General features: G+C 63.1%; 1 protein-coding gene across 1 annotated transcript in view; it reads left to right on the plus strand.

The window, feature by feature from the left end:
- Positions 1–1,539: 1,539 nt before the first annotated feature.
- TMPRSS2 (transmembrane serine protease 2) overlaps positions 1,540–19,508 on the plus strand; it is a 29,244-nt gene continuing 11,275 nt past the window's right edge. Inside the window, exons 1-7 of the mRNA XM_016134588.2 lie at positions 1,540–1,598; positions 9,556–9,629; positions 11,873–12,098; positions 16,350–16,436; positions 17,072–17,191; positions 17,683–17,809; positions 18,892–19,002. Of these exons, the coding sequence (XP_015990074.2) occupies positions 9,615–9,629; positions 11,873–12,098; positions 16,350–16,436; positions 17,072–17,191; positions 17,683–17,809; positions 18,892–19,002 (686 nt within the window). The 5' untranslated portion in view covers positions 1,540–1,598; positions 9,556–9,614. The remainder of the gene's footprint in view (positions 1,599–9,555; positions 9,630–11,872; positions 12,099–16,349; positions 16,437–17,071; positions 17,192–17,682; positions 17,810–18,891; positions 19,003–19,508) is intronic.

Genomic DNA, 19,508 nt, shown 5'->3' on the forward strand with positions numbered 1-19,508 from the left:
GCTGCCAGGGAGGACTGGGGGTCTGGGCGACTCTGTGCTGTGGTTCTGATGCAGGAGCTGTCTCGGTCCTGGTACCAGCTCTGGTGATGGGAAGATGGCGACCAACAGTTCTGAGACTGCTGCTTCCTCCCCCTCCCAGCACAGGGGAAGTCTCTGGAAGTTCCCTCAGGACAGTGGAGACCATTCCCCCAACCTCCCCATCTCCAGGAAAATCCTTTTCTAGGCCTCACCACCCAGAAGTGGGCTGTGCGTTCATCCCTGAAGCAGGAATTCTAGCAGAGGGTAGGACTGGCTGTGAAGCCAGACAGACGCCATGCCCACTCTCTCCCTCCGGGGGTGGAGCTGGCTCCCCAGCCACTGGTCTGCCCTGGGAGGTGGGTATATCCCAGCAAACGTTCCAGAGCGTGGCTAAAAGAAGGGGAAATGAACGCTGAGAGAAGCGCCAGGGGACAGACCGTGGGCCACAGACTGGCGAGTAAGCAGGTCTCTGGGGTGGGGCGACGGTGTCGTCCCTAGGGGCTCCAAACACTGTTCAAAGCAGACGTAAGCAGGTCGCCAGCAGAAGACGCCCCAACCCGACCTATCTGCTAAAGGTGGTTCTCGAGGGTCTTCTACTCAGGACAACCGCGACGCCAGTGAAATATAAGAGAAGGGGGGACTGGGGCATGGCCCGGGGGGTCCGGTGGTGCGGACCGAGGGCGGGGGCGCAGGCGGAGTCCAGGGCGCGGGGCCCTGCGCGCGGAGGAGCGCCGCCCCGAGGCGGCACGTGGTTCGGCACGAACTAGGCGCTTCCACCTTACTCGGCAGCGTCCTGCGCTGCTCTGCGTACTGCAAGGGGCCTTGCAAAGGGCCTCTTAACGGGGTCTCAAGTCAAGCCTTCCGGACTAAGGGTCAGCTCGCCTGCTTGCCTCACCCCCGTCCCTTGCCATCGGTGGGCAGGAAGTCCTCACGCCCTTCTGGGTGCTTTCCGAGGAGGCGAGGAGGGGGCTGGGGGTTAGACTTGGGACCTGCGGGCAGAGAAAAGACGCACAGGGAGCTTAGGGGAGGGGGTCCTTGGCTCACGGCGCCGGGTCCTCCCACCCTAGGGCCTGGTCAGCGCTCTCCGGGGGCTGACTCCTGGGTCCCCGCCGCAGGCTCACAAGGGGTTTCGATCAGCGCTCCCCGGAACGCGTCTCCTTAACCCAAATCGAGTCCTCGGTTCAAAGCGCCCGCGACAGGCGAGTCCACCGGACGTGGGGCGGGAGACGCGCTTCTCCCTTGCGCTAAACTGCCCGCCAGGGGACGAGGCCGGGGGAGCGACCCCCAGCTCCCTCCGGGCCGCGCCGCGGGACCGGCTTTCCGCGCGGAGACTCCTCCCCCCGCCGCCCCCGCCCCCGTCCGGACCCGCCCCTCCGGAGCCGCAGCTCCCGCCCGTCCCCTCCCCCTGCCCCAGGTGACCCCGGACCTGCTTGCGCTCAGGGGTGTCGCCCTGGGCACCTGGACACCGCCTCCCGGGATTTAAGCGAGGGCCGGGAGGGTCGGGGACTCCCGTGCAGGGAAGGAGGCGGCGGCGGCGGAGGACGGGCGAGGGGCGGGGGCGCCGGCCCAGAGAGGCGCAGGTAAGCGAAGCCGTGCGCGCCCCGGGCGCAAGAAGGGGGACCTGGGCGCCGAGGAGCGACCTCAGCGTCCCCGCGCCAGGTGGAGGTGGCGGCAGGCGAAGCCGGGTGTGCGCGGCGCGGGGCCGAGCGCGGCGAGGCGCCCGCGTGGGGGCCGGAACGGCGCCGGCGCCCGGGGCCCCGTGGCGCGCCGCTCCGAGGCCCGCGGCCGCCCCGTTGGCATCTCGCGGCTGGGGAAGGCGGCCTGCGAGTCCCTGGCCCACTGGTCAGAGAAGAGGGTGTCTTGGGGTCCCTCGGACGGCTCCCCTCTGCTCCACCTGCCCTCCGTGTCCCGAGCTGGGGACCCGGGGTGCGGCTTTCCCCCTCGGGAGCGAGGAAGAGAGGGGCTTGTCGGCGCGTTTCTTTGTCTCGGCGAATCTCTGCAGCCCGAGTGTTACCTGAACCCCTGCTGCTTCTCGGCCCCCTCCCGGGGTGGGAAGAAACTGGAGACTCGCCGAGATGCGGGGAGCGATACGGGACGGCGGGGGCGGCGGGGCGGGCTCCGGGGCCCCCGGGCGAGGCGCGGTCGGCTCCGCCGCCCGGGCCCCATTGTGGCGGCCCCGAGGCGGCGATCGGGCGCGGCCACCAGGGCACCCGGCGCCCTCAGGCACCGGTCGGGCGCAGCGGTCCTGGACCTTGGCCGCGCGCTCGCTGCGCTGGAGATGGCGGGGCACCCGGCGCGTCGGCCCCCCGCACGCCGTCCTGCGGGGCTGGGCACATTGGCGGACGGCGGAGCGCGCCTGGCGATGGGCGCCCTGCCCCGCAGCCCTACGGGCTCTGCGGGAAAATTGCTTTACGGCCCCAAAGTTTGTGCATCCACGTCCCAGAGGTCCTGGTTGCGGGTGGCACCCTGAAGCGTTTGCGTGCCGGGAGCCTCGAGCCGCTGCGTCAGAGGCCGCTGCTGTCCCCCGCCCGAGGGACAGCGCGGCGGCCCGAATCCCGGATCTCGTTTTGGATGCACAAGCAACGACGGGCCCAATCGGCGGGAATCCTAGTGGTTCTTTAGGGAAGACAGGATGGCACAGCGGCCGAGGTCAGCCTAGTGGGCAGGGGTCACGCCCTGCTCCGCCTGGAGCCACCGCAGTCCTCTGCCCGAGCCCGCCAGGGGGGTCCTGGGGCTCAGAGGGGGAGCGCAGCTCGCAGCGGGCCCTCGGACCAGCGGCTCCTGTCACTCGCAGCCCTGGAGAGCCACGGGGAGCCTGGGAAATCACCAAGGCTGGGAGGGAGTTTCGCGGTGCTCAGCAAACCTGTAGTGAGATGAGGGGTGCTGACTTAGCCTAGGAAGTCCCAGAAGGTTCTCCAGGAAGTGAGGATGGGACAAGAGTGGGGACCCGGAGTCTGGCGCAGAGCTAAGGCCCGGGGACCTGGGGGCGCAGCCTGGAGGGAGCCTAGGCTCCTGACAGCTTTCTATGTGAGCGGGGTGCACGGGGTGCGCGGAGACGGGCCAGGAGAGGGAGGAGCCCCCCAGGAATTCACGAGACAGTTGCCTGGCTCCCCCAGCTTTCCCGGAGGTGAGGCCTCCTTCCCCTTCCCCGGCACACCGGAGCAGACGGTTGAGTTGGAGTGAAGGCAAGGGCTCCACAGAGCAAGCAAACTCAGCACAGGAGTTGGGGGAGGCCCCTGGGCTGGGCCCTCGGCGGATCGGTCATGCAAACCTGGCTTCTGTCTTTCAAAAGTATCAATTGCTGAGCAGCATGGGCCCTGGCTCCTGGCCCGACACTCGTCTGGCCCTTAGCAACTTCCGTCTTATGGACACCCCCAAGGTCAGCCCTCTAACAGCGGTGTGTTGTTGCTGGAGCCGCCTTGGAGCCTGGCACCTCGCACACTGGCTGCCCTGCCCTGGGCTCAGTCACCTTCATTGTAGGAGCAAATCTGGCCACACTGGAATTATAATAGCAGCAAACTCGAACGTGGCCCTTCCATCCAGCCATGCCTCGCTGTCCATAGCGCATGTAACGCCATCGGCCATCGTAAGGAAAGGTGCTTCTCCAGGGTCTGCCGGGGAGAGGCGGGGGTGGGGCCGGCTGCCTGGCGCTCCGATTTGGCCCACACTGCCACTTACCTTTGCTTCCTCCTGGGCACCTCTGGCCTCAGGTTAGAATGTGTGGAGACCAGTTGGGGGGAGGGGCGTGGGCGGGGGGAGAAAGGGAAGCCCAGAACGAGGCCCCCGGGATCCTGTGTGGAAGTGGCTTGTTGTGGGCACGGCTAGTGACGGTGACCCCTAACGGGACAGCAGAGCCCTGGGGGCAGCCCCACCTGGGCTCTGTGCTGCCCCCTTGTGACCCGGGCAGAGTGCAGAGCTGACTCCCCGGGGGGACGGGACGTGGAGGAGCAGGACGCTGGCAAAACGTCCTGTAGAGGACGAAGCCTGGGCACACACGGGACCTCGTGCTAGTGAGAGTCGCCCACCGTGCCTCTGGGTCTGGCTGGCGGTGGGCGGGGCGGTCTGCCAGCACCCCGGCGGGCGGCTCCCCGGCGGGCGGCTCCCTCTGCCGTCTGAACCTGTGGCAGGGGTCCTGCGGGAACTTTGCAGCAGCACGAGCTGGTCGCCGTGGCGCCAGCCGCTGCCTCCGACTCTGGGCGTGGGGAGTCTGTTTTACTAAACTTTCCAGAAAATTCCAGGGTTCGGAACTGCTGCTCCAGTCGAAGCCTTGGGCAAGGAAGCAGAAAGGAGAGGCGTCTGGTCAGCGTAGCGGCTGGTCCGTTTGGGTTGCTCAGGGATTGGAAGCCAGCCCTGCCGGGGAGGAGGGCTGGGTGGCGTTCAAGGCCCCCGGGGCTGTCCGCCCTCTGCCCCGTCTTCCAGGCGGTCCCGCTGCCTGCAATTGCTGAGCCCGCGCTGCTCGTCCTGGGCGTTACTCCCCAGGGTGCCTTGCAGGGTCTGCACCAGGGCAGGCTGGGTGCTGCTGGGCATGGGTGCTGGGCACCAGGATCTGAGAGCCGAGGTCTGCACTGGGCTGCAGTTGGTGAGTCCCTTCCTGGCTCAAGGTTGGGGATCCCCAAAGGCCATCTTGGGGAGCTCTAGCTTGCAAGCCCCCAGGGCGATGAGCCCTGGTATGGGGAAGGGGGGACACAGGACAGCCCTGTGCCACTGACCGCCTCGGCCCCACTACACGGGAAATCCCCAGGGCGTGTTTATTATCCCCATTTCGCAGGGCTGGGCCGAGCACACCGATGGTCAGGGGGGCGGGAGAGCCCGGCTGGGGCCTGGTTCGTCCGGGCCTCTGGACAGCGGCTGGGAGAGGAACTGGGACTTGGGGAAGACTCCGCGGGCCGCAGCAGAAGTGTCTTGGGAGAAAGGCAGACGCTGACTTTTCCGGTGGAGGTGCAGGCACTGGGCTGGGTTGTAAACGGTGGACTCAGAAGCAGGGAGGTGACCCGAAGTCGCGCTTCCTGCTCTTGCTAGAGGAGCGCCCTGGAGAAGGAAGGAAGGACGTGCTGTAGGTGGGAACCCCGGGCATCGGGTTTGAGTGTCCGGACGGAGGGGAGCCCTCTGGCGGGGGGCGGGAGGAATGGGGGCGTGGGTGCAGAAGTGTGATCAGAAGGATGAGATGCCTGCAAGGCCTGGGGTTGCGGGCGTCTGGACGCTCACGCAAGGGCAGGATGGACAGAAGAGCTGGAGGAGGGCGGAGGAGGGAGGACGGAGAGGACACGGGCCGGGTCCGGCGCACGCGCGCCAGAAGGCTTCCTGCCTGGGCGCTGAACCGAGGCAGAGTGAAGGCCGGCGCTGCTCCTGCTCCTTTGCAGGTGGCTTGGGCCCACCGCCCCCTTCCCTTGAAGGTCCTCGCCGTCCATGGGCCTTCCTGTCAGGGCGCCGCACCTGACCCCATCCTGGCCCTGACCTGAGCTCGGTGTGTGCGGCGCCTGGGTGTTCTAGGGATGATGGGTTTGGAGTTCATTCTTGGAGTTTCTGCCCACAGAGAATGACAGACCGTCACTCCCAGCTAAAGCCTGCCCGCTCCCGTTCTAGAAGATGCTTGAGAATCAGACAGCTTCAGGTTTGCAAACCCGCGCTCTTTCCAGGGCACCCCAGCTGACTCTGAACGTCCCGTTGCTGGGAGCGTGGTTTCCCTTGGCCGAGTTAGACCTGCCTTCCTGATGTTTCTGACCGTTTCGATCCCGGTCTCCGCCTCCGGATCTGCACGGAGCAAACAGTCCCTTCCCGCGTGACAGACAGCCCAATCTCAGCGGTAACAATGAGCACTCAGGACGCGTCGGGCATGGCACGGCCCTGCTCATCTGTCGTCCCCTGACCGGCCGGGGCAAGCTCTTGAACCCTCAGCCAGTGGGCGACATTCATCATACCCCCTCCTGGAGGAACCCGAGCCTGCCTGTCACCACAGGCATGCGGTCACTTTGGCACACCTGGGCCTGTGAGGTCACCACGTCTTCAACTGGAGGCTGGTTTTGTCTAGATGCAGACTTTCCAGCCGTCTCTCCCTCCCTCCCCACCCCCACCCCTCTCTCTCTCTCTCTCTCTCTCTCTCTCTCTCTCTCTCTCTCTCATTTTATGATTACTCATTTGACCTTTGGAACTCAGAAAACATTGGAGCGATTCCTTTGCACGGTACAAAACTAGATTTTTAAAAATAATAAAAAAGGACCAGACCCGATTACTGCCCTAAAAAGCTTGTAATCTCAATGGGACAACGGGGCATTCATAGAAAAGGAAGGCCGGAGGATGCGGGCAATGCCTCCCTGGGGCGGCGCCCGCCCCTCCCTCCTCACCCCCTGCAGTCGCTGTGCCCCGTTTGTCTGATTGCCGCATTTACTGTTATTTAAATCCGCCACCGTCTGTCGTTATCTTTAATCCTGCGGCGCACAACGTCCCCAGCAGGACGCGAAAGCATCCTTGCCTATGATGTGGTTTTATGCCATAGTTGAGGCGTAAGGGGGCCCTGGGTAGGGAGTGTCTGCTTTGGAGTCTGAAGAAGGGACGCAGAAGCTGAGGGCCTAGGAAGCTGGCCTCGCCGGTCTGTCACACCTCGTCCTGCCTCCCGCCCCTCAGAGACGCCCAGTGTTGCATGAATGGCACTGAGTGATGAAGTCAGTGGAGCCTTCGATATAGGGGACCCCCCGACCCCCCGGATCAGTGAGACTGAGGTCATCGGCATTATTCGTTGGGTAGCTTTCGAGCGTAGTCCTTAGCGGACGTGTTCCGAGGGCTCCCGAGGAAAGGCACTAGGAGACAGTGCTTGTTTGGAAACGGCTTCGTTACGTCACTGCACGCAGATGGGATTCTGCGGCACGATCGCAGGTGACTCGGGGTGACTCAGCGTGACTCAGCTCCCCGAGAGCAGGGCCCAAGGAGGCCCGCAACGGCGTGTCCGTGCCGTGACGCACGGGGACGATGGCGGAGCGGGAGCCGGCCGGCGACAGGGAGGGGTCGGGAGCTTCAGGGCCCGTTTGCTCTTTTGTCCCTTCAAGGAAAAGTGGAAGAACAACCCTGTGTGTCCTTTAGATGACAGGAGGAAGCTCCTCACAGAAACGGTCTGGTGGGCACGGACCCGCCGGCCTTGAAGACGGGCAGGGCCGAATGTGACCCCTGGGCTTTCGGGACAGCAGCGTGTCCCCTCTGAGAGCCAGCTCCCCTGTGACTCATCACCTCGTCCTTTCTTTGCGGCCACAGCGAATTATGGGCAGCACAACTCAGAGGTGCAGGGCACGCGGGGCGCTTTGGGCTCTGGGTCCTGTCGGCTGGGATCGCTGGAGGAGACAGGAGCCCCCCGCCGTGACCTCGGGGTCCCGGGCGCGGACTGGACAACGAGGGCGGCGCTCCCCGGAGCGTCCCCTCCAGGCTTCCTGGTCCCGCTGTCGGGAAGGCTGGACTTCCAGCCTCGAGTCCCCGTCCCTTTCAGAGGGCTCCCCAGCTGGCAAGCCTCAGCGGGATCGAATTCTCACTTCCTGAAACTTCACCCGAGCCTTTACCTGGCGAGACAGCGCTGAGGCCCAGGCGGGAACGGCCAGGCGAGCAAACCAGAGCTGCGGCCGTGCCCCCTCGGCCGGGACGCCTGGGAAACCGATCCTGGGAAGGTGCGGGGTTCGCTCCTGCTCAGCTGAGAGCGGAGTGGACTTTACTGTGCTGACGTCAAGTCTCAGAACGCCCTCTCCTCACAGGGCAGACATGGGAACGGCGTATGTGACAGTCGCACCGTTCAGAGGCGTAGACGTCATGTGTGGATGTGTCCCAAACAGTGGCCCCTACCCCCCATGGGTCAGTCTTCTGTCCTCTTACCCAGAGAGGTGTGGACTTTGTTTTTAATCTTAGCAAAGCCTCGACGCTATCGATAGGAACTGGTTCTTAACTTACCTGAAATGCAAGGAAATGACCCGGTACATTTTTTTGTGGGGAGATGGGGTGGAGAGCTGGTCAGCGAGGATTCCCAAGATTAGAAAGCCAGGCCGGTATTCTTACTCCACGCACGTTGCTGTTATGTTTAGTTTACTGAGTCGCATAGTAGGGCTGCTTAGGAGCCGGCAGCCGTGGCCTGCTGGGGCGGGCCCGTCCTTCCCTGTGGCTTCGCCGGATTTTCGGGGCGGGTGGATTTCATGCGAGTGTCTTGGGAGAATTTACGAGACGCAGATCTGCACATGCCATGATGAGCACCCCGCCCCCGCCCTGCACCCCCTCCCCACCCCCCGCAGGCTGCTCAGCGCGGATCAGCCCCCCATCGCCACTTCCACTGAAACCACAAACGCCTGTGGCACTTACTATGCTCCGGGCACTGGCAGCTCCCGCTGTCCACTCCTCCCGCACCCCCAGCCGCCTGCAGTGGGCGCGCAGGGACTTGCCCGGTCGCGGCTGGGGAGGGACTGAGCGGGGGTCTGGACCCCCGCGGTCAGGGGGTGGCCGCACGTGTGCTGCCCGGTGCGTCGGCACCTGCCGTGGCCGGGCGGGCGCTTTAGAGACGGAGGACATTCAGACATTCAGACCGGACCTGGCCGGCCTCGGGGCCCGGGGCGCTCTCACCCATCCCGACACGGACACGGTGGTCCCCCGAAAGCGTCCTGGGGTGTTGCCATCGGCGGCGCAGGGCGCATCAAAGCCGTCGCCTGCCCACAGGACGGCGAGCGATGTCAGGTGGGGCTTTCTACGGAGCTCGGAGCTTTGCACAAATGTCGCGAACACGTGGCCGGAGCGTTCTTTACAGCACGGCTGACCTTAGTCCTGCATCTCATTCCTTTCTGGACCGGGGCTAGGAAATGGAGGAGCGGGTCTGTGCGGATGCGTTTTTCCAGTTTTCTTTCCTTTTGTTACTTACGTGTTAATTAAGAATTGGGAGATTCCATTTGGCTTATTTAAAGTCAGGCGTGGCCTGTGTCTGGGACTAAGTTCACCTGCTTAGTCTAAGAACACCTGCTCTGGGTGTGCGGCTGCTTCCTGGTCCCCGTGGACGCTCTGCAGGCTCTGGCCAGGGCGCATCCGGTCACACCTGCTGTCACTCGGCACCTGGCGCTGTGAGGCGTCTGCCTGCACGCTGTCACCGACCCCTCAGCTGGACGAGACGGTGCCAACGTCTCTGTCTGAGATTCAGGGAAGGTCACTTCCTGCCAGCGACCCCTCCGGGAAGTGGCCGTGCCGGGAGCTGGCTCCAGGTCTCTGCCTCTGCCGAGGCTGACGAGTCTGTCGTCACCGTGCGCGCCTTTCCTCATGGTGGTGGGGCAGCGGAGGGGACGGCGGGGGCCCCCTGTGAGCACCGTGTGCCACGGCCGGGCCTGGACGCGGAGCTACGCGCGCGCGAGTCCCAGACGCCGGCAGCGGGCGTGAGCGCCGCGGGCAGGGTGGGCGCAGTGACGGGGCCGCACCCCGTCTGTCCCGGGGAGAGGTGACTCTCACCTGGACGACACTCTGGTTCTTCCTCTCCTCATCGTCGAGAAACTAACCGGTGAGGAAATGTTACAGCCCTGCCCTTCCTTCTTCCAGATCATCTCGAAGGTTCCAAATACCTCCCGTCGTCACCTGATGCTGCTGAGGAAGTCGGGATGGCTTTAAGCTCGGTAAGCGGCCGCCGGCCCTCCCGGCCTCTGTTTCCCGGGTCCTTCTGTAATTTTCCGAGCTGCGTGTCGGTCAGCGTGATAATTGCTGCTCGCCAGGACCGTGCGCTCCCGTGGACGCTGGCCGGGGCGTCCTGCGGGGCACAGGCGGGCGCAGCCGCCGGGTGGGTGCTGCTGGGTGGGTGCGGGGGCTGCGCCCTCTCGCCAGCTCCTCGTTTCGCTGTCGGGGTGCGGGTGGGGCAGGGCGCAGGCGCTGGGCGGGGGGCGGGTGGGGCAGGATGGTGCTCGGAGGGAGCGCATCCTGGGGGAGGAGGTGTGCGGACGCGTGGGCCGGCGGGCCGCGGTGAACGCTGGGACCCTCGGGATCGATGGGGCGTTGGGCCAGCTGGCTCTCCCCTTGCACCCTGCCCCCGCTGGAGACGAACGCACTGTCCTTGTTCCCAACGGGGTTCAACTTACACCTGGGAGTAAGTGCGTTTGGTGAAAATGGGTAATAACAGCAATCTTCTAGATCCCGTGTCTGGATCTAGGTAATTCTTCTGTCACGGGTATATATTTTCACCGAATCCATTTTAAATTTCAAACCAGTGCACGAGAATTCTCCGGGACGGACAGCCGTGCTCACGGCAGCCTTTCTGGGGGCGGGGAGGGGCAGGGGGTGGCGGGGAGACGCACCGACAGAGGCCGGGCGCTCGGTGCTGCTTGCTGGGGCCCGGTCGGTGGGGGGGCATGTGTCGTCCTTCCTTCCCGTCCACGGTTCTGCTTCCGTTCCAGTCTCTGGGCTTCCGAAGGAGAGGCCTGGTGAGTGATTGCGCGGAGGCTAGCCCGGGGAGCCTGCAGGGGCCTCGCTTTTTGTAACCCCACTTTCCTGTGGGCTCCATTTAAAATTCTAAGGATTCGGTCACCTCCGTTCAGAATACCGGTGTCCTCTGAGGTCTCAGTCCGCAGGGGAGAAGTGAGTGAGCAGGGAGGGGGTTTGCATGGGCACCTCAGACACCCATGGGGGGCCAAGGGTGGCCTCCCAGCCGTGGGCGATGGAGGAGGGCTGACGCGGGGTGGGGAAGGGCAGGCTGTGAGGTCTACAGTGGCCTGCGGGGGCGAGACTCGGAGGTCAGGTCTGGAGAGGCAAGTTTTCAGTGGAAAGAGGAGGAGGAGAAGGGATTTCTAAGGGCGTAGAAACCGGCCCAAAATGGAACTAGGAATAAACCGCTCAGGCTGGAGCGGGGCCTTTCTCTTCTGCACCCCGAAATCCCACTCGCAGGGACCATGCGGAGGTCCACACGCTCCACAAAAATGCGGTCGTGACCCCCATACCTGCCCGTTAGTTAAATGGCGGTGAGTGACTATGACACATTTCCGCCAGAGGAGAGGAGCCGGAAGGGGAGTTTGTAGAATGACTCGCACAGGCGACGTGTCTTAAGCTCCGTCCCGCACGCTGCTCCCTGCAAAGCGGGCGCTTCGGTCGCCCCTGAACCGCCTCGGGGCTCACGGTCGGGCTTCGCGGTCGTAAAGGCGGAAGCCGGGGAGCAGGCGCGTCCCCCGTGCCAGCTGCCGCTGCTCCAGCATCATTCTGCTGTCGCCGAGCGCCCCATTCTCGGGGCGCAGGGCGTTGACGCAGTCCCAGGCTCTTCGCACGTTTCCTTTCCTTAATTATTTTTTAAAACCGAATCTCCACGTCAGCCATTCACTTTCCATCTCCAAGAGGAAAGAGCGAACGGACAAAATAGGTGACGAGAGTAAAAAAGAAACAATGGAAGAAAGAAAAAAAAAAAGGCGCGGGCGTCCCGTGACGAGAGCGGGCCGGTCGCGTCCCGGGCGGCAAACGCGGCGCGTCGATGGCCGTGAGCTGCGCGGCGTGTTCGGAAGCTGCCGAGGCAGCGGGTCGTCCGGGTCCCCATCGCAAGGGAAACCGGCTTTGCGGATAAGTGCGGCGGTGGAGGTTAACTGGGCTTCCCGTCGCGGCCGTCACGCAGAGGGTGCAGGTACCGAATTGCCACGTCGTGCACCCGAAAGCAAGACGGTGTTCTATGAATAGCTAACGAACGAAACCAAAATCCGTTGGCAATTAATCGAAAATTCTGGCTGGTTTTTATTGGACATTTGCTGTAGTCGCAGGCTCCCCGAAAGGCTCCGTGCCCGCCCCGCACCCCCCCCCCCACAGCGTCTTGAGTGCGATGGAAGACGTGTTGAGCCTTTAGGGTCGTTGGCGTTTCATGTTATTCACCTTTTTGTTTTTAATTGTTTAGGGATCGCCACCACCGAGTGTTGGACCTTACTACGAAAATGGTGGATACCAGCCCGACAGTCTGTACCCCCCGCAACCCGCCGCGGCCCCCACTGCCTTCTCGGCGTATCCGGCTCCATACTACCCGCCTGCAGTACCCCAGTACACGCCGAGGGTTCCGACGAGCGCTTCGACACCCGCCAGCCACGTGCAGCCCAAATCCCCCTCGGGGACCCCATGCACCTCAAGTAGGACCCTTTTTGTGTTTATTTCCTATCATGGGCCCCGAATTTAGGGTCCGCCTTCTCCGGCGGGCTCTCTGTCCCCACCTGCTCTGTGGCTAGCTGTCCGCAGCTGCTGAGGCTGGTCCGTCTCACAGGCCCCCCCCTTTCCCTCCGCTGTGTCCAAGCCGTCGGCCGCGGGGTGTCCCCCGCTGCCCAGGCCCCTTCGGGAGTCTGGGCTGCCAAGGTCCACACACGCCCTTCCCCGTCCTGTCGCAGCTCTGCCCGCGCCTCCCAGAGGTCCCGCAGGAAGGCCTCCCTGCCGCGTTCCCGGACCGTGTGGTTTGTCTTGAGTGAGTGGCGGGGTCCCACCTGTCCTCGCAGCCCAGTGCCCTGGCTTCAGCAAGTCACGCCGCAGCTGCTCGCCCAGCGTTGAGGGTTCGGCGACCGAATGCCCGGCGTGGCTGCTCCCAGCGTGCCTGGGGCTTCGCCTGGGCTTTACCGACCCGTCGGCAGACACGAGCGGGCCGTAGGGCGGGCCCGGGGGTGCCTGGGGGTGCCAGCCGCACGTCCTTTGCTTAACTCGTAACCCCCCGTCTTAGACCCTCTCGTTCTTCATCTCCGTCCAGTCTTTGCATTTCGCTTCGTCTCCTCTCTCCAGACCCCTTTTTCTCGTACCCCCTGAATCTCAGCGCAGGCGAGAGTGAGTGTTGAGAGCAAGGGAGGGAGGTAGGCCGAAGGGGTCATGTACACGGCGACAGAAAGAAGTCTGACTGTGGGCGGCGGACACACGATGCAGTGCGTATTCGCCTTACTGCTGAATTGTCCACGTGAAACGTATTGGATCGTGTTAATCAGTGTCACCATAAAAAAAAAAAAAAGAAGAAAGAAGAAACGTCTGCAGGCGGGTGTGGGCGGCGGGGTCCACCACAGCTAGCGCCAGGCCTGTGGCAGAACTGGGCGGGGGCCGCACCGCCTGACGTTTCGCGATGACGTTCTTATTTTATTTCGGGGGATTCGCGTGTGTGCGCGTACGGCCGGTGCTGATACACGCGAGCAGCAAAGTGAAAGTCTGTGTGTCCTCACCGCACCACAAGCACTCGAGGTGGTCGTCCCCGCGCTGCTGCAGGCCGCCTTTGCGCGGCCCTCCCCGGGCCTGTCGCTCTGGGCTGTCACTCTGCGTCTCTGCCCGGGGCTTGTCCCCGCGTCCCTCGCCCTCGTGTGGCTCCTCCGTCCTGGGCCCACAGCTGTCTGGCGGCGGTGGCCTGCGGGGTTGGTCGAGCTAGTGCTTCTCACCGCGGGCGACCTCGACCCCCAGGGCTCTTTGTCTGGAGACAGTTCTGGTTGTTTATAACTGGGGAGGGGGGTGCCGTGTCCTGGGCAGGTGCCAGGGACGCTGCTGAACACCCCGCAGTGTATAGGACGCCCCACAGCCATGGAGGATCCGGCTGAGACGTTGGCAGTGCCGAGGCTGAGAACTTGCTCTTGGCCAGTCACACGGTGGAAAGGAAGCCACGCGAAGGAAGCTAAGGAACCCCCGACAGTGGCGCCCGCCCCCTGCAGAGCAGGACAGTGGTCAGACACCAGGGGTCCCCTCTTGAGGACTGCACCTTCAGCAGGTGGTGCTTACGCCAGCCAGGTGCGACCCGGGCCGACACAGAGCCCACCCGCCCGGCACACACGTTTCTAACTTCCCAGGGCGGAGACTTGGTCAGGACGGGCAGCGGGACCGGAACACGTAAACCCTAGTCGGTTACCTTTATGAGAGAGGAGCGTGAGCCCTTCAAACTCAAAAATAGCTTACCGAGCTTACCCAGTATCATTTTCAGGACATTTCATCGGCTCATAACATATAGAAATGTATGTGTTTTATAAATGTAATGTTTGGCCTTGGGAGTACTTTTTAAAAATTATATATATTATTTCAGAGTCGTTTCAGACTGACAGAAAACCTGAGCGTTGCGGGTTCCCGTGTACCTCCTTCTCTCACCCCGAAAGCTTCCACAGTCGTCTTACCTTATCGCAGTGTACTTAGTACGATTGACGAGCCAATCGTGATACAGTAGTATCATTAACTGAAATGCGTAGTTCTGAATTCAGATTATACTCTTTTTATTGCATATTCTATTGGTTCGGACGCATGTATAATGATGCGTGTCCCTTGTCATAACATCACAGAGAGGAGTTGCACTCCCTGAACGTCCTTGGCTCTCCGCCTGCTTCTGCTTCTGCGCCCCCAACGCCGGGCAACCACCGATCTGGTTATCGCCTTTTCCGGAACGTCATGTAGCAACCGCCGCACATTATCAAACTGCGTGTGGCCTTGTCAGACGGGGGTTTTGTGAGTTAAGTAAATAGCACGGGTCAGAAGAATCCCCGTCGGGAGCACTTGGAGCACTTTTGGAGTTAACGTGCCTGTTGGCTTTTAGCGACAGTCATAGGCACTTCACGTCGAGTCACAGTGCGTACACGTCGTGAAGTCTGATTTCTAGAGAGCTGAGGGTGGACAAGCCTGTGAGGCAATTAGTTGACACCAGAAACGGTAGAACTGAACCAGCAGTAGGTGAATGGATGATGGTGAAGGTAAACGAATAGTGAACCGTGATTAAACCCAGCAGCAGATGCAGCTGCAAACCAGCACCAGGTCAAGTCTGAACTGGCCAGGCACTGATTACAAAATGCTTGTCCACCAAGGATGAAACCGGCCGCTCCACTGCCCACGTGCTCCTGGTGACAGCTGGGCAGATGGCCACTCAGCGGGAGGTGAGACTGCCCAATTTAACGTGCCTTAACTCACCAGACAGGCTGTTTTATCTCGGGTAAAATGGCATACGGCGAAGCCACCGGAAGGAAGAAATTATCCTTGGCGCATGGGTGAACCTGTTCATTTAGAACGTCCCCCGAGAGGGCCGCCTGCCTGAGACAGGATCAGTGCAGGCTGAGTCCTGATAAGGTGGCGAGGTTGCCCTTGGCACTCCACAGACGCAGACCCAGACCCAGACCCGTGGCCTCACCTGCGCGCAGGTTAGAAGGGCAGCTTCCTGCCCTGCCTCCCCCTCCCCTCCCCCTCACGAAGGGCGGGGAACCTGGCCAACAGGCTCCCCTGGTCATCTCTAAACCTGTTTGAGAGCAGACTGAGGAATTCGCAGAATGCCATAACAAAACAGAGAGGCGGGGCTTTGAGCCTGCGTAAGGGGGGCCGTAAGGGGGGCCGGCTGTGGTCCATCCACCTGAGAAGCCGAACTTCCCATCTGGCTGACTTCCAGAAGCACAGCTGTGCACGCGTGGGCGCAGGGGCCCCCCACGGGCTTCCCGTCCCGCCCGGGCCCCTCTGTGTGAACCGGGGCTGGAGAGTCTGTTCAGATGCCACCTCCAGTCTGCCCCCTCGCCCCCCAGAGAGCTCCCACGAGCACGGGGCTGGGGCTGGTCCACGGGCATTGCCGGGCTGGGGGTGCCTGGCACCCTCCTCCGAACCCCGGGGCCACTGCTTTACGCTCTGGCCTACAGCGGCATGTCAGTCTGTTTCCACTAGAGAGCATGGGTGACCTTTTCCAATCGCCCTTTTTAAAAAGATCTGAAATGTTCCGCCCTCAGACCGAGGGGCCGGTGTGAGCACGGCCCAGGAGAGGCTCCCCCGGCCAGGGGCACATTCTGTGTGCTCGCGCTCGCGGTCAAGCACGGCAGCCGCCGGCCACCCCCGGGCCGTGGAGCCCATGGAGCTACGCCACCGTCTAACGCCGTTTGACCCCTGTTAATTGAAGCGCAAACAGCTGCGTGTGGCCAGGGCTGGCACGGGACAGCGTGGGCCTCTCCCGTCCACGGCTCACAGCCTTGGGTGGGACAATTTAGTCTCGTGCCTCGAGTGCTGCTGACTTGGAGGTGATTGTTTCGGGGACATTCTTATTATTTTGCCTACGCGTGGAATTAGCGAAACAAAGTGCTTTCCCTCTTTCCGCCAATTACTTTACATGAATCATCATTATTTTTTTTTTTATTTTAAGGCCATCCTTTTTTTTTTACGTGCTTAACTGAAGTGTGCGTTGCTTCAAACCATGGCCTCCCGCTTTTATTCAGCAAAGCGAGCGTAGCGTTTAGTGCTGGGGATGGTTAAGACCTCCCAGGACACATTCTGGGAACCGAAAGTCTCGCTTTTAAGTGCAGGAGAAATCATCGTTTCTCGCTATGCCGTGTTACCCGAGCAGCACATGAAATTCGAGAGCAGGACCGCAGAACACGAAGCCTTTGCCGCTAACTGGGGAATTCGCTTCTTTCTCTCAGAGACTAGGCGAGCGCTGTGCATCACCCTCGTCCTGGGGATCGTCCTCGCGGGAGCCGTGGTGGCTGCTGTCTTGCTCTGGAAGTTCAGTGAGTGTGGATCGGACACCCCAAGGCTGCGGAGGACGCGGCGCGAGGCGCGGGGCGGCGCCCAGCTGTCTCGGCGTCTGGAGCCTTCAGCCCTGCTCGCTGGGCTGCCCCCGCCCACGGCCCTTCCTGAAGCTTCTGTCTGAGAAGACAAACTCTCCTCTTTGCCTCCCATCAGTTATGGGGATGCGCGGATAACCCCCGGAAGCAGACGATCCCGTTTTCCGGGTCGCGAGCTTCGTCCCGACCTCTGGGTTGTCACAGTCCCGTGGTTTGGGGTACTAGGTGCCACCTGACACTCGTGAGCACAGACTCCCACTTTGGGGCCGCCCCGGTCCGCTGTATCGCAGAGCACGGCTGTGGCCGCCTCCTTCGACCCCAGCCCAGGCCGCGCCCCTCAGCCCGGGGCGGTGCAGGCTCACCTGCCTCACCTGTGTGGCAGAGCAGACGTGGAGGGCAGCGGAGGGCCCGAGGCCTTCCCCCGGGCCCTGGAGAGGCCCACCTGCCTGCTTCGCTTGACATGTCTACAGCAAGGACGTGTCCCTTCCGTGTTTCAGATCAAGGGGGAAGGTTCTTCCCTTCGTTACGGTTTCTTTGGTTTCCGAGCCTAACCGACATCTCTCTTCCATCTCTGCAAGTGGACGACAAGTGCTCCGTGTCGGGGATGGAGTGTGGCTCCTCGGGGACCTGCGTCACCGCCTCGCAGTGGTGCGACGGGGTCCTGAACTGCCCCAGCGGGGAGGACGAGACCCAGTGTGGTGAGTCGGGGGACGGCGCGCTTGGCCTTGGGCAGGCTCCGCCCTGCCCCGGGGACACCGTGCGGGGCACGATGGCGCAGGCCTGTGGCCCTCGCGGGGACCCCTTACGTCCGCGTCGCAGCAGTGGCACCAGGCAGAGTGTTGCAGCTGCGGGTCCGCGTGCCATTCCCCTTTGTGGCCGAGCACCGCCCCGCCGTGCGCCGGGGCCGCGTCCGAGTGCCGGTCACTTGCTGGCCGCCTGCGCCGCTTCTGCCTTTCAGCTGCCGGTGGACAGTCGCGTACAAGTCTTGTCTGTTTTCGGTCCTTTTGGGTACAGGGCACTTTTTGAGGAGAGACTGGGTTTTAAGCATCCTTCCCGGGGGGCCCTCGCCATCGGGCACCCAGCAAGGCCACCTCCCAGCCTTCGTGGCCCGGGGCGGGTGGGGCTCGCGCGGCAGTTGGGGCGACCGGGACCGCTGCCGGAAGCTCACGGGGCGTCTCCCCTTTTGCAGTTCGCCTCTACGGACCAAACTTCATCCTTCAGGTGTACTCGTCCCAGAGGAAGTCCTGGCACCCCGTGTGCCAAGACAGCTGGAGTGAGAACTACGGGAGGGCGGCGTGCCAGGACCTGGGCTACAGGTGAGGCTGGAGCCCGCGGCCTCAGGTGGGGCTGGGCTCCGCGATGACGCCAGAGGCCGGTGTTTCCCTCCGTCCCCCTGTGGGAAGCCATCTCCTTCCCAAAGCCGATCGGGGAACCAGCAGGGGGGACTCGTGCCCACTCACCGCCCCTGCTCTGCCTCCGCATGGCGCGACGTGGCTCCCTGCCTCCCAGCCCTGCCTGGACCTCCATCCACTCCTGGTTACGCAGAACCACCCAGCGCTGCGGTCACCAGGGGCCGGGATGCTGACCGAGGGCCTCCGTGGGTGGGGGCTGGGGCCGGGAGTCGAGTGCGGAGAGCTGGGTGGGGGAGGTCGGCAGGGTTAGATCCGGTGTGACCTTCACGCGTGCACACGGAGGCATCGAAGCCTTTTGAGTAGGAGAGAAGCGACCATCAGATTCATGCCTAAGAGAGCCCGTCTCCGCACGCAGCACCCCCGAGGCTGGAGGGGAGGAGGGAGCGCCCCTCCCGCGGAGTCCCAGCCAGGGGCTCGCTACAGCATCCCTGGGGCTTGCGTGGAAGCCATCTGGCCTCTCGGGGACGCGCTGCGGGGTTTCGTTACTGCCCCCTCTAACGTGGCATGTCCCGGTAGGACGTCTGCGCGATTCTTGGGCGCTCGCCATAGGCCACTTTCCAAAATGGATTGCCACTTGCTCAGGACGCTGGCTCTTAGCGAGTGAAATCCTTCAAAATGCCAACGCCACACGCAGCGCCGAACGACAGAGTGACCGGCCCCGCCGCGGTTCAGGGCCTGTGTTTACGACGGCGGGCATTCTAACACCCGTGCGTTTGGTTAGATCACGTGTGCTCACCCTCTCTCTGTCCAAACCAGATTAGAAACGTGACCGACCGAGGGCTTTGACCTGGCGCTTCGGGGTCACCGGATGGGAAGCTGAATACGACACGGTCGTCTGACTAGCATTTGGGATTCCGTTTTCTGGAACGCTGAGGCGCCCCTCTTGATCCGAGCATCGTGCCAGAGACGTTTGACTGGGCGGCGTAGGACGCGTGGCTGCTCGCGACTTAGCCGCCGCTTCAAGCAAGGTTTTCTGCCTCTTTCAGGAACAGTTTCTACTCCAGTCGAGGCGTAGAGGATGACAGCGGGGCCACCAGCTTCATGAAGCTCAACATAAGTGCCGGCGACACCGACTTCTATAAAAAACTCTACCACAGGTACCGGGCGCTCGCTTCTCCCCGGAAAGGAGCTGCGGCGGGCGCGGCGGGGGGACGTGGCGGGGGTCGCCGTGGGGTCTGGCCGCGCTGAGCTGCGGCGCGGGGTTCGGCCGAGGAGACCGGAGCGCGAGCAGGACCTTGAGCGGCTCTGGGCCGGCTCCGGGGACGCGGCTGCGTGCCTGCCCTCGAGGCCACCGGGTGACGCCGCAGAACCGAGAATCCACGTTGCTGATTCCCTTCACGCTCTCCACCTTAGGGGCGTACCTGCTGTGCGCCGGAGAGTGTCCCTAACCCGAGGGAGCACCTCGGGGCCCCAGCGGGGTGACCGGCACACCCCGGTTGCCCGGGACTTTGTCCCGCTCCTCAGAGCCGTCAGCCCCAGGCGGCGGTGATGGCCGGTCGCCCAGCCCCAACCCCCGTGTCGGATGATGACCAGCGAGGGCGGGGGACGGCACAGCTGGCTCGGCCCAGCCACCGCTTCCTGTACCTCCAAGCTGACTTGCGGT

The sequence above is a fragment of the Rousettus aegyptiacus genome, unplaced genomic scaffold, assembly GCF_014176215.1.
Source record: "Rousettus aegyptiacus isolate mRouAeg1 unplaced genomic scaffold, mRouAeg1.p scaffold_m13_p_4, whole genome shotgun sequence".
Classification (NCBI taxonomy): Eukaryota; Metazoa; Chordata; class Mammalia; order Chiroptera; family Pteropodidae; genus Rousettus; species Rousettus aegyptiacus.